The 13,743-nt window shown below is 46.4% G+C and overlaps 1 protein-coding gene across 2 annotated transcripts in view; it reads right to left on the reverse strand.

Annotated features, from left to right (window-relative positions):
- Nucleotides 1-771: 771 nt before the first annotated feature.
- The window catches only part of KARS1 (lysyl-tRNA synthetase 1), a 273,069-nt gene continuing 260,097 nt past the window's right edge, over nt 772-13,743 (reverse strand). For both annotated transcript variants that reach the window (XM_069635464.1, XM_069635463.1), the window contains one exon: nt 772-1,038. In XM_069635464.1, the coding sequence (XP_069491565.1) occupies nt 952-1,038 (87 nt within the window). In that variant the 3' untranslated portion in view covers nt 772-951. The remainder of the gene's footprint in view (nt 1,039-13,743) is intronic.

A 13,743-nucleotide genomic window follows, 5' to 3' on the forward strand; every position in this document is an offset into this window, starting at 1 on the left:
AGGTGGGAGAGGTGGCGTAGGATGCGTCCTCCCCTCCTCTTATGCGGTGGACTCTCCGAAGGTCCTGGCTCCGGTTCCCCCGTTGGGTCTGGCTCAGGTACCTCCGTCGGGGGAAGGGGCAACCTTGTCCTCATCTCCGAGCATAAGGACTGAATCGCTGACAAAATGGCTGCCGAGGTGTCCTGCGGCGCCGGAAAAGAACATTCCAGCCAGTGGTTTAACAAGAGGCTAAAGGGTTTCAAGGCATCACATTTATGATTTTGCTCATGACCGATTGTGGCAGCAGAGATTATGCTACCAGCGCAGAAGAGGAAATGTGCAATGCCCAATTCTCCTCCTTGGGATATTTAATCAGCCCACTTTTCCTGTATCCATTTTTCCTTCAAAACGCACACCAGCTTCTAAACTGTTCATTCATGCATTGAAATATCTATTACACAGATGAAAGATTAAGCATTTTGCAAACAATGTTCCATCACACGGTTGGACATTTCACTTCCACATCCCATTGCTTGCTCAATGACTGAATATAACAGAAAATGTAGGCTGGTGTTCATTTCACAGCAAACCACAACTCCAACAAATCCTTTAATTTCCTGTTTGTGGACATGGCTGGAATTTAAGAAGCATGCAATTGGACATAACCTGACTGGGAATGTTAATTTTCTCTGAACATGCAGATCAAGAAACAACTTCACTTCCCATCTGTAGTGCACATTCTAGGCAAACAAAAGTCAGGTCATTTAGCAATGTAGTCAATAAACACTAAGAAAAGGTTCAGATAATTTATTTTTTTGATTACATGTATAAAGATTACAGAATATTTTCCTTCACAGTGTAAGGACCATCGCACCGAGACATTAACACAAACTAAGAAGTGCATAGCCTCTTTTTTACCAAAAATATTTAAAAACAGGCACAATGTTAGGGAAACAATTGTGCAATACATTTTCAGACAGATGTGCCTTCTGGGACTGTTTCTGGCACTGCTTCCTTTTTATTGTCCTCAGGTTTCATGGCAGGAAACAAGAGAACTTCCTACAAAAAGAAACGAAAGCAAGGTGATATAAAAGTTCACACACACACTCTTGGGCACACTGATTTGAAACACAATACTGCAGAACTGGTAAACCGTCCGTTTTATTCAGTCCATTGAAGTAAAATTGTTAAACATTCAGTTCTTCCAGTATGCATATCTTACATGTGATATTAAGTGCACACAATCAGTAATACCCGCCCCCTCCCCACCCCTTCGCTGCTGGGAAGATCTGGACAAACAGCCACTTTCAGATCTGCAGGTCTAAATTAACCAGGGTCTGTGCAAACAGTGTTAGGAAGTATTCAGAATAACCCCCTTTTAAGGAGCCAAAGGTTGACATGGGCTTAACTTCGTTGTAATAGGTAAGATTTAGGCTTGTGCCTAACCCAGGGAAGTGCCCCTGGCAAGAGACTGAACTTCTTGTTCCAGACTAATTTGCATCCCCTTTATCCACCTGAATGAGCCACCACCGCGAAATCCAAAGCAACAGCTGGGACGAAACGCCAATGTGTCTCTAAAGATACCCTTGAACTGTCAGTGTTGGCGTGTCCCAACACCCTTGTCGTCTCTGCGAGTATCCGCACATATTTAGCTTTGTGTGCCCCAGTGGTGGAATAAGTGGAGCAGCGTTGAGGGGAAAGGTTGAAGGATTATGTGGAGATACCTCCATTAATGATTGAAGTTCAGTGGTGGCTGGTGATTTGTTTCCATGGAGAATGTGTCAATCTTGTCCCCGGAATAAGTGTGAGCAACTGAGTTTCGCGATGGAGCCTGATTCAATGTATGGAGTTTCAGGAGGTAGAGCGGTTGTTCTCCACTAATGAAAAGATTTAAAATAATGGATTGGAATGGTGCATTTTACAGCACAATCTGAGAAAAAAGGGCAACAAAAAAAACCATACAATCAGTTCTTAGGGGGTAACATAGCCCTATAAAACATACTTTATTGCTGGCTTTGCCCACATATATGTCAGTATAAAATACTTTCATGACGGGGTCACAATATATGCCACTATACCTCCGTAAAGCACATGTTCACAATGTCTCAGTCCACAATACACGCCAGAATGGGTATCTAACTGTATGAAACATTTCTCTGTTCCAGCAGAGTCCAGCAATTAATTTCATGGCAAAGTGGGTGGCAGCAGAGTTGTCTTCATACCCTGGCTATTGTAAGGAACTCATGGTTGCAACAGTAAAGAGGCAAGTGATCACTATTCAAGAGTATTTAAACAAATGTGCAGGTTGGAAAACACCTACACTAAACATAAATCTAAAATGGGAGCAAGCGTCGACCATCAATTGAAAAATAAGGCAGTCCTAGAGGTAATGTCAAAATAAAAGGGCCTATACTAAGAAAAACGAATTGACAATCCTTATGCTAAATACAAGAGTGTGGGATAGGGGTTTCAATAAAGAAGGAAATGTTTTGAAATAATAAGTCAGGATGTGATTGCCAGCGGTCTCCCTTCCCCAGAGCGCGCACTCACTTGAGCTTTCCCCCAGCAGGAGTCGACAGTTCCACTCCAGCTATCCAGTTCTCCGAGGGTCAAGTCTCTTTCAATAAAAGTCTTTTGCCTTTGAGGCATGATACTTTCAAATAAACCGAGTTCTATTCACTGTATGACTTTGGGTGACGACTTCACTCCTGGCTCCCCCTCTTCCGGGTGCAGACCGTTCACAGTCGTTCAACTATTCAACCAGTCCTATTCTCAATGAACTATAGGTGGTGGCTTTTCACCCCGGGATCTCCCGTGGCCTGGCTCGGATACCCAATCCTTCTTGTTCACAAATCTTAATGTCTTTTTAAACCAATCTTCAGGGTCTTCCTTGTTAACCCTTTTCAACAAATTGTTTATGCGCTCATTTCACCATGCAGGATTCACTTTGCTTATCTTTCTCTACAGTTCTTTGGTCAGAGCTGTTCGTCTGTACGGGGATTTTGCTAGACCTCCTGTATGACCACTTGGACCCGTCTTGACGGCTCTCCTGTGGCCTTCTGGTATCTGTGGTTTCAATCAACATGGGATAAGACAATGCATTACTTACCGTAAAAGCATTTCTGATGGTTGCATCTGCTTAGATTCACATGCTGTGCATAGGTCTGACATCCAGTGGTCACTGCGGGGTATTGCATTTTGTTTTTCGTAGTCGAAAAGGGGACGTCGACAAGGCGTGTCTGTAACACTATCCCTATAGTGACGTGCGTTGTACCCACAATCCCTCACGCGTCGAGGTCCCTCTGCTTGTATTTTTTCTGCCCTGAGGGAGCCTTCTATACGTGAGTGAGCACAGAAGAGAGAGAGATGTAGAAAGATGTCTATGTTCCTTCCATCCGAGCGGGGAGGAAGGGTGGGCGCATGTGAATCTAAGCAGATAAAACCATCAGAAATGCTTTTAGGGTAAGTAATGCATTGTCTTCTGATGTTTGTTAATTTGCTTAGAATCACATGCTGTGCATAGACTAGCGAGCAGTACCCGGAGTTGGCGGTGGGTTATGAGAAGGAACAGTAGAGAAAAGATGTCTTAATACTGCCTGTCTCACCTGGGAGTCAGATCTAGAGTGTGCGTCTAAACAGTAGTGTTTTGTAAAGGTGTGCACCGAACTCCAGGTTGCCGCCTTGCAGATGGACTCAAGGGGAACATTTGCAATGAAAGCTATTGATGCCCCCGTGCCTCGAGTAGAATGTGCTCTTGGCTTGAAGGGTAGTTCTCTCTTAGCAAGAGTGTAACAGAGAGTGATGCATTGAACAATCCATCTAGATATAGTGGACTTTGAAACTGCATCTCCTTCTCTTCCTGCTGCCACACAGACAAAGAACTGATTAGTCTTCTCAGTGGTCTGGTTCTTTCCATGTAAAACATGACAGCTCTGCGCACATGGAGTGTATGCAGACTTTTCTCCCAGATCGGAAGGGTTTTGAAAGAACGTTGGTAGTTCCATCGACTGGTTCACATGGAATTTCGAGATGAATTTCGGTGCAAACCTTGGGTGTGTGCGTAGAACCACCTTGTCTTTGTGAACTGTTACGAAGCGGTCTAGAACTGAAAGAGCCTGTAGTTCACTTACTCTCCTAATGGAGGTGATAGCTATTAGGAAAGCAGTCTTACGAGTGAGGTGCTTAAGAGTTGCCTTGTGCATGGGTTCAAAGGGCGAGCCCATGAGTCTGGTAAGTACCACATTTAGGTCCCATCCGGGAGCTGGGTTAGCTTTCGGAGGGTGTATTCTCTTTACCCCCTGAATGAATGCTTTGATGACTGGGATTTTCCACCACAACACTAAGTTGGGAAGTGGTGTATGCAGAAAGTGCCGCTAGGTGGACTTTAATAGAATTGAACACCAGACCCGAGTCCAATAGGTGGGTCAGGTACAGAACAATTTGTGTGGGTGAGCAGTCAACCGGGTTGATGCTTTTCCCTCTACACCAGATGACAAATCTTTTCCACTTACTAGAATAGCAGTAACGAGTGTTAGGCTTTCTAGCTTCCCTGAGGATTTCCATGCATCTCTGCGGGAGTTCTAGAAGTCCAAACTCTATGATCTCAGGAGCTAGGCTGCTAAATTCATGTTCTGAGGGCATGGATGCAATGTCCTGCCCTTGTTCTGTGACAGCATGTTGTACGGGCAGGGAAGTTTCACTGGGGGAGATAGGGACATCTCCATCAAGTGAGCGAACCATGGCTGCCGGGCACACATGGGGCCACTAGTATCATGGTGACTTGTTCCTGGTGCATCGTGTGCACAATCTTGTTGAGAAGGGGAGTCGGGGGGGGGGGGAGCGTAAACAAATCTCCCTGACCATGGAATCGACAGACCGTTCCCCTTGGACTGGTTCTGGGGGTATCTGGAGGCGTACCTTTGGCATTGTGAGTTCTCCAGAGTTGCGAACAGGTCTATTTCTGGGAATCCCCATTGCGTGAAGACGTCGAAAACGGTCTTTTTGCAACCGCCATTCGTACTCTGAGGGCAGAGGGAAGTCTCTGGCGAGTTCGTCTGCTAGCAGATTGAGTTCCCCTGGTACATGTCGTGACAGTAGGAACATGTGTCTGAGAGCCCACTTCCATATATTCTGGGACAGCTTGGACAGTCCTGGAGAGTGGGTGCCCCCCTGCTTGTTGATGTAGTACATGGCTGTGGTGCTGTCCGTAAGGACCATCACTGTCTCCCCTTGTAGGTGTTCTTGGAAGGCTTTTAGTGCTTTGAACACCGCCAGTAGCTCCAGTAGATTTATGTGCTTGGATGCTATGCTCGGAGTCCACACTCCGTGAGCAGTGTGATGGGATAGGTGAGCCCCCCATCCTGTGAGGGGTGCATCTGTGGTTAGAGTGGCTTCCACTGCGGGTGTGGCAAAAGGTTTCTCTATTACCAGGTTTTCCTTTGTCCACCACCGTAGCGAGAGAACCAAGGCCTGCGAGACCACCACTAGATCGTCCCATTGTCCGCTGGCCTGACACCACTGGCTGTTGAGCCACTCTTGCATTGGGCGCATGCGCAGGCGCGTGTGAGGTACCAAATAAATACACGACGCCATCATTCCTAGCAAACGCATCGCTTTGCGCACCGTCACCTCTCGACCTGACACATATTGGGGGATCTGAAACAGCATGTTTTGGACCCTCTCGTTGGAGGGGAAGACGAGGCCGTCCTTTGTTTGAATTAGAGCCCCTAGAAATTGTTTGACTTGGCTGGGGTCTAAGCTGGACTTCTTCTCGTTGATGGAGAAGCCCAGTTGGAAGAAAAGGTCTACAGTCTTTTGGGTGTTTGAGAAGCATGTCTCATAAGAATCCCCTGTTATGAGCCAGTCGTCGAAGTAAGGGTATACTGGGATGGATAACCTGCGCAGGTGGGCCGCTGCCACTGCCAGTACTTTCGTGAATACCCTTGGTGCAGATGCTATGCCGAAGAGTAGCACTCTGAACTGGTAGTGTTTGCCCTCTATCATGAACCTGAGGTATTTTCTGTGCGCTGGCAACATTAAAATATGAAAGTATGCATCTTTATGTCCAGTGTTGTCATGTAATCTCCCTGTGATAGCAGTGGGATCACTTCCTGTAAAGGTCACCATACAAAACTTTTGGGGTTTGACAAACTTGTTCGCTGGGCGCAGATCTAATACAGGGCGCATGGTTAGATCCTTTTGGGTACAAGGAAGTACACTGAATAAATACCTTCCGTTACCTGAGATAGAGGCACGACCTCTATAGCTCCTTTTTCCAGTAGCTGGTCCACTTCTTGGAGAAGCATGGCGAGGTGTTCTGGTGTCATGCGTCGTCCCCTCGGGGTCTGTATGTTGGGGAACTGTTGAACTCTATACAGTAGCCGCGGGCTACGGTGGATAGTACCCAGCGGTCTGATGTTATTCCCTCCCATGCTGGAAGAAAGGATGTTAACCGGCCCCTGACCGGCGATGCATGGGAGGGGACTCGAATCTTCGCGTCACTTGGTGGTTTTGGTGGCTTGGGAGCCTCTAGGGGTGGAACCCCGGCCTCTCCCCTTGCCACGGCGTTGACCTCTCTGATTGTACTGGCCACTATTACCTTGGTAGTTATTGGCAGAATACTGTTGTTGCTGATTTTGTTGCTGGCGTTGGACACGAAAAAAGCACTTGTTACCAAATCCCTGCCTGTTAGGGGGCTTTGAGATTTGGTCCAAGGTCTTTATGGTGTCAAATTCTTTTTTCGCATTCTCCAGAGCGTCAACTGCCTTTCCAAAGAGGTTAGACTCTTCAATGGGCTTATTAATGAGGGACGCTTGCGTTTCTGCCTTAAACCCGGAATTGTGAAGCCAGACGTGACGCTTCAGCAAAATTCCCTGTACCAAAGTACGGCCAGCCGTCTCTGCTGCATCGAGGGTATTCTTAACAATGCTTTGGTTGACCAGAGAGCCTTCATTAATTGTAGCCAATAATCGAGTTTTTAGGGGTTCAGGGGCCTCTTCGATGTCCTGCCTAAGCTTTCCCCATTGAGCATCAGCGTAGCTTGCCAATAATGTATTATTATTGGCAATTCTAGTTGAGAATGCTGCAGAGGTGGTGATTCTCTTGGCCAGGGCATAAAGCTTCTTCCCCTCTTTATCTGGGGGTGCCTCGCTGGTAGACAGCGGGACCCCAGCCCTCTTCCTAGTGTTGGTCACCACTAAGGAGTCCGGGATTGAATGACCCCTAATATATCGTGGGTCTGACTGAGAGGGTGAGAACAATTTCTCAATTCTCGGATTGACCCCTCTCACCAGTGCCGGAGTGGACAGTGAGGGGGTAATACGTCTTTTAACTGAGGCGAGGATGGGAATTGTTTGGCTAGAGGGAGGTTTTTCCTTGATAATCCTTTCCACGAAGTCAGTATATGGGGTGACCTCCCCAGTTTCGAGTTCGAAATGTGCTGCTGCCTTCTTCAGTAGCGCATTGAAGGTGGGCTGATCATCAACAGGCGAAGGGTTCCTGACTGTTGTAGTTTCAGTAGACCTGATGACTATACTGTCTGTGTCTGTAGACCTAGCTGGTGACTGCCAGGGATTTGGGTCACCCTCGCCTGTGTCCTCCTCGTACCCCTCCTCACCTATGTTAGTGTCCTCATGAAACCCTTTTTCTTGTTGGTCTTCATCATTAACTCATCTTCCTGCTGGAAGTGAGTGTCCTCCTCAGTGAGGTCGTAAGAGTCCATGTCTTCCTGTATGGGGTTATAGAACCTTGGGTATTTAACCCTTGGACTCTCCTGGGGTGCCTCCCTTGGTCTCTTGGGTGCCCTATTTTCTGGGATGGCCATGAACCTGTCTATTTTATCCATACAGGACTGGAACTTCTCCAAGGTCCACTGAGGTAGGCTAGAGTGATCTGGGAATGAAAAAGGATTTTCTTCTCCCTGTAGTTGCCTGGTTCTGTCCCATAACGTCAAAGAAAGCGAACTTTTGCCTTCTGAGAAGTCTTCTCGCAGGCTTGGGCTTTCCGTCGACGGCGGGAGCTGTCCTGACCCATTTTCCTGCGCCTTCGGCGTTTCATTAGCCTTGTGCGCGGTTTTCGGCGTATCGCTCACCGTCCGTCTCTGGCCGTCTTTAGTGGATATACGTGCAAGGCTTTCGGCGATCATTCTCTCTGCCGAGGGATCGGTCGCCGTCGCGCTAGGTAACGTTGAGTCTTTACTGGCAACGTGAGCACTCTTACGAGGCGCGTTGCCGGAGGATTTGGTGCTAGCGCCCTTATCTTTAGAATGCCCGGACGCCTGTCGCGGAAGCGGTGGCGGGGAGGGCTGACGACCCTTACGGTCGGCGGAAGACGCCGGTGGACCTGACGCCCCCGTTGGCGCTATGGCTGCCTTCGTCTTCGACGAATGCATGCTGGGGGGTATGTGTGTTTATGCTTTTTTGTGTGCGTCCTTGTCGCCGGGGTGTTCATCCCCATAAGCGGCCATGAGCTTGTCGGGCCGGGGGGGGGTGGAGGGGTTGTGACGGACGACGAGGAGCGTGAACGCTTCTTTGAGAGGTCTACAACCTCCGTTACAGGGCCGTGTAATCACTGTCCTCATCACATTCGGCGGCGGCAGCGGGCGAGGAGTCAGACCTAGACATGGCGTAGGCTGTCCACCTTTTGACCCTGCGGTCCTTTAACGTTTTGGGCTTCAGTAACTTACAGGCCGCACAGCCGTCCTCCTTGTGATCAAGGGGCAAGCAACGGTTGCACGATTTGTGCTCGTCTTTCCAGGTATATTTACCCTTGCAAAGCGGGCAAAACCTAAAGGGCGTCCTCTCCATAGCTGAGGGCCAGAAGTGTGATTACGACCTCGGAAGAGAAGGAGGGGAAAGAGAAAGGCATTCTCAAAGAGAAAAGAAAGACCACACAACCTCACTCTCCCTACTGTGTAAGGCCGGCGAGGCCAGGCCACGTGTTCGGCAGCGCCGAAGGATCTCCTCCGCTCGTCCTTCCGTCGAAGATCTTGCTAGGCGGAGAAACAGCTCTGCGTCGAGGGCGGGATCTATGTTATTAATATTAATAATAAACAACCAAAGGTCGAAGGAATGATTTGGCAATGACTCTCGAGGAGCTCCGCATAAAGGCGACCAGTAACTGGGCGGAAAAAAACAATTTGAGGGACCTCGACGCTTGAGGGATTGTGGGTACAACGCACGTCACTATAGGGATAGTGTTACAGACACGCCTTGTCAACGTCCCCTTTTTGACTACGAAAAACAAAATGCAATACTCTGCAGTGACCACTGGATGTCAGACCTATGCACACCATGTGATTCTAAGCAGATTAACAAACATCAGAAAGCTATTTACACAAGAATCACTTTTAAATACTTCGCACAATAACCCAAAACACTTAGGAATACTTTTCAAAGACCACTGCTTAGTTTGTAGTTGCTTGCAGTTACAATTGTTACAGCAATGAAAGTTCTATCGTATTATCGGTAATAACGCGCACTTGCGAATTTTAGCAGAAATACAGTAAAGTCATTTACTCTGCATACACATAAGATAGTGACGTTTGGGAAGGAAAATAGTTGGTTAGTGTAACACAAGCAAGGCTTAAGTTTCTAGAGGCAGTTTCTTCGCACAGCAAGTCTTGGGTCTAAAACGTAACCCTAGCTAAAGGCAGTTCGAGGAGGTATCAAAGTCTTGACAAGCAGCAGAACAACAAAAAGACCCTGTGGGTATTTTCTAGTCTCAAAGATGCAAGAGGATACAACCAACGTTGGAGACCCTGTTAAAGGACTCGCTAAAGGGACACAAGCACTAGCTGAGGTCGGAGGTAAGAGGGGATTGTTATTGCCTGAGCCAAACATGAAAAAAAAATGGATGACCGGCACTTTATTTGGTGAAATAAACATGGGAAACTCCCATTGATAGCGGAACACCACACCAATAGGAATAACACCATGAGTTGAACAATAATGAAATCACATACTAACAGAACGAGGAAAACAAAACCCCACATTAAAAATCTGTGGCATTTCACATGGACATAATTTACATTTGAAACCAGCACAGCTTTCGTTTTCATTTTTTTTCTTCATATGATTGGGAAGAAGTTGGCCAATATACTAGTGTCTTTAGTAGGTGTCATTGAATGCCTTTATTAAACTCCATGGAAAAATTCTTCAGAGTTATTCAGCAGCTTACGCACAAGCAGTTTACACGCAAAAAGGCAACGATAATGTGCACTCATAGGCAGGGAGGATATCCATGCAGGTTTCTGTGGGTTTCAATGCTTTACCACATCTCAGTACGTTACTTTCTGTTATGGGATCAAAACTTAACGTTTCCTTTGAAGCTAGAAGAACATGGGGTCAACACCACAATTTGAGGGACACCTGGTTTGGTTGGCACCTTGTCTGAAGGCAACCTCATAATAATGCGCATATGTTTGAAAAGCTAGGTAGAAAGTGGCAATTCAATCAATCAGCTAACAAATCCATGGAGACATAGAAAAGCCATGAAGATAACGCTGATCCTTAAGGTTCTCCACATTTGCCGAGGAAGCTTCAGATAGAAAGGACCTAAAATAGGAGATACATTTATGCACACATTCTTCTATGCTAAGGGAGGTCGACCGCTGTACGAGTAGAGAGTGTAGCTTGATTCCCACTACTAGGTGAGGGAGGACAACAGCCTTAGAAGGATGTCCATCAACCTGAATGGGAGCTTAGCCCAAGACACACGGTCCAGCCAGTATGGCCAGTTCTGATCCTAAAAATACTGCCACAACTTCCAGAGCGAAAATCCTCCAGCATGTAAATAAAATTGCGGAACTGCCATGAATCAGAAATGAGTGTAGGAAAAGCCTCTCCCCCAGATACCCCATACACACGTACAGGGGCTTGCACAAACCAGTCCTTCATAACATACGATTGTATAAAACAAAGGTTTTGACGCCCAGCTAATCAGTATAGCCCCACAAATCACCAAACCTTCAGGACAGCTCACACAGTTTGGGCATTGGGATGTCTGAGGCCTGGGACTAGTCTAAACCAGGCCATACCACTATAAAGACTGCAGGACTCGGTTCAAAGTGCCCATGTGTGCATAAAAGCCATATTAGGCATGCCTTGTGGTTTCCCCAAACAAATGAATTCCCAAGAAACAAAATGACTGAAAGCAGGACACATTAGTACCCCAGTGACTGCCAAAAACGTGCATTAGGCTACTAATGCTTTCAATCTGCTTCCACCTACGGTGAAGCCAAAACAAACTCAAAGCTGCTAATGGCTTGCTCCCCCAAACCAATGTTGGGTGACTAAAATCATGCTTGAGCAAAAATGGGTTGGTTAAAAGCATTCCGGTCCTAGGAGTCACATGGGTTACCATCTGACCACAGAAAGAGGTCAGATCTCAAAAATAAAATCAGGGAAAGTATAAAGTTAGATGTCCCTAAAAATGACAGCAGAACCCCCCCCCAAAATGGAATTCTACCCTACCACCACCCAACAGAGCATCACAAGATTGAACAAGTAATGTTCACTCTGCTATTTATCATTGTACTTTATTCAGGTGCAAGCAAGTGTAGGCCTTCTAAGATATTTGCAATACCAGACAAGTATTGAAAAATAAATTAAGGCTTCCAAAAGGTGTAGTGCATTGAGACAAAGGGGCCATATATTTCAGTGTGTACAAGCAAATGTAAAAAATAATATGACCCTGTTAACTGCAAGCTCAGACAACCTCAGCCAAAACATGGAACTGGCCCTCAAATAAAAATATTAATTAAGGCGTAATACTATGTGCCAGCTATTAGATGGTGGACTACGCAAAGCATGGACAAACAGGTTCACGAGCTGCACATTTATAGTTATTCTTATATTAAGCCAATATACCCTAAATATATAAGCTGTACCTTCCAGTAGACTTTGCCTTTTCTGTGGTGCATACTCCCTCAGCACTTTCAGACTTGGCAGTGTCAACAGGCAGAAAACACACACAGATACTAACATGTAGTTTTCATTAGGAAAAAAGTAAGATCTACAAATGCTACATGGGCATCTGTTCAAGATGTCTCATGTCTGTAATCCAAGATGCCTTGAGGACCATAGTCCTTGGTGTTAGGGGTTGTATTATAAAAGGGGCAAAAGACATGCAGGGCTGATTTGTAGAGGTCTATGCTTATTTATTGAAAATGAAAACTTGTGACTCGATGATGCAGTTCATCTTCTCTTTTCAGCAGAATAACTAATTTCCATTCTCTGCCTTTTAAGTATTTTGCTTCGGTGATGCTAGTTTATGTTGCGATATTTGACATGCGCTTACTGGAAATTAAAAAACTGATGTCTGGCGCTTTTGTGCAAAGATCTTTTGTGGATTTGTGATCGACAGAACTGGTACAAATCTGAACGCACAAATAGACTGAGGAAATATGAGGTGGTGTCAGGAGAGGCAACTGTTGACCAGCTTCTTCAGCGGGAGTGCATAGAGAGACTCATGATGTGATGTGCCCAGTGGTCCGTTTACCAATGACTAACAGCTATGAAGAGGTTTGTAATGTAATCTATGGGGTAGACGGCCTTCTTCCCACAGTGTAGGCCTGTATAATTAGGTTTCTGGAAGATTCCTCTTAAGTTTCCTGTCGGTCACTTGACAAGTGAACTACAAAATGTGGTCTAGAATATGGGCAAGGTTGGTCAGTTGAAGTGCTTTGAAGGTTTATTTGGCCTTTTGTCCAAGCTGACAAAGCGGTTTCTGTTTTGCTACCACCATAAATTGATATTAGAGCTGGTTTCCTCTGACAGTCACAACACAAAATTGCAAGCAGTGAGGTCTACTGTATAGTTTGTCCTCGTGTTCAGTCCCCCCCCGCCCCCTCTTCTGGTGACCACTATGCCTCTTTCTCTTGGGATTGAAGCTTCATCCCAATGTCTAATTGCCAAAGGTCCTCAAGCTTGCAGCACTCCGTATACCACTTCTCTCTTTTAGGTTGAAGGGGTTCTCACTGATTTATTGTTCACTTCTGTATAAAATATTCATTTTTTAAAAAAGTTTATTTTTTATTGGGTTTGAAACATGACAGCTAGGCTGGAATGAATGGGAGCAAGCTGCATAAAAGGCGATGCTTTGTGGCTTGGGAGTTGGAGTCGACATCTGGACCAAGGAATCCGAAGAAGAACTTGGAAGAGACGCCTGCTGCAACTTCTGGACCGTTGGTTTGCCCGGTGAAGCCCTGCTGTGCTGACACTCCGAATTCATATCGACAGAGAAGCCCTGCAAGGACGACTTCTCCCTTTGAGTTGGTGGGACCAATCAAATCCAAAGTAAGCCACCTGAACATACTCTCGAAGCTGGTTCAATTTCCACTGCAGTTGCTGCTGGAACCGGATAGTCAGGGAGAGAACACCAGTTCGTGTGTGTTGCTTTTAAACTGGCCAAGAGCTCCAGGAAGCAAGACTGACCTAGCCTGAGCCACCTCAACAGAGTGCTGGACCCCAGATGCAAGGAAAGCCCACCTCGATAGCCAGGAACAGCGGTGTTGCTATTTGCGGTAGACGCAAGGTGCTGAAACACCGAAGTGCCACTTGTTTGAAGATTGACGGTTGCGGTCGGTGACCGTCCCATTGTAGTGCAGGAGCCCCAGAAGTCCCCTCTCTTGCCCCACGGCTGAGGCACAGGAATACCAGAATCTGCAGAGCTGCACAGGAACAGAAGCCATCTGCTGCACTTTTCTTCAACCTAAAAGGTACTGTACAGTCCAAGAGAACTTACCTCTTGTTGTGCCACCTTTTG

Source organism: Ambystoma mexicanum, chromosome 1q (assembly GCF_040938575.1).
Source record: "Ambystoma mexicanum isolate Mex_15411 chromosome 1q, UKY_AmexF1_1, whole genome shotgun sequence".
In the NCBI taxonomy this organism is placed as follows: domain Eukaryota; kingdom Metazoa; phylum Chordata; class Amphibia; order Caudata; family Ambystomatidae; genus Ambystoma; species Ambystoma mexicanum.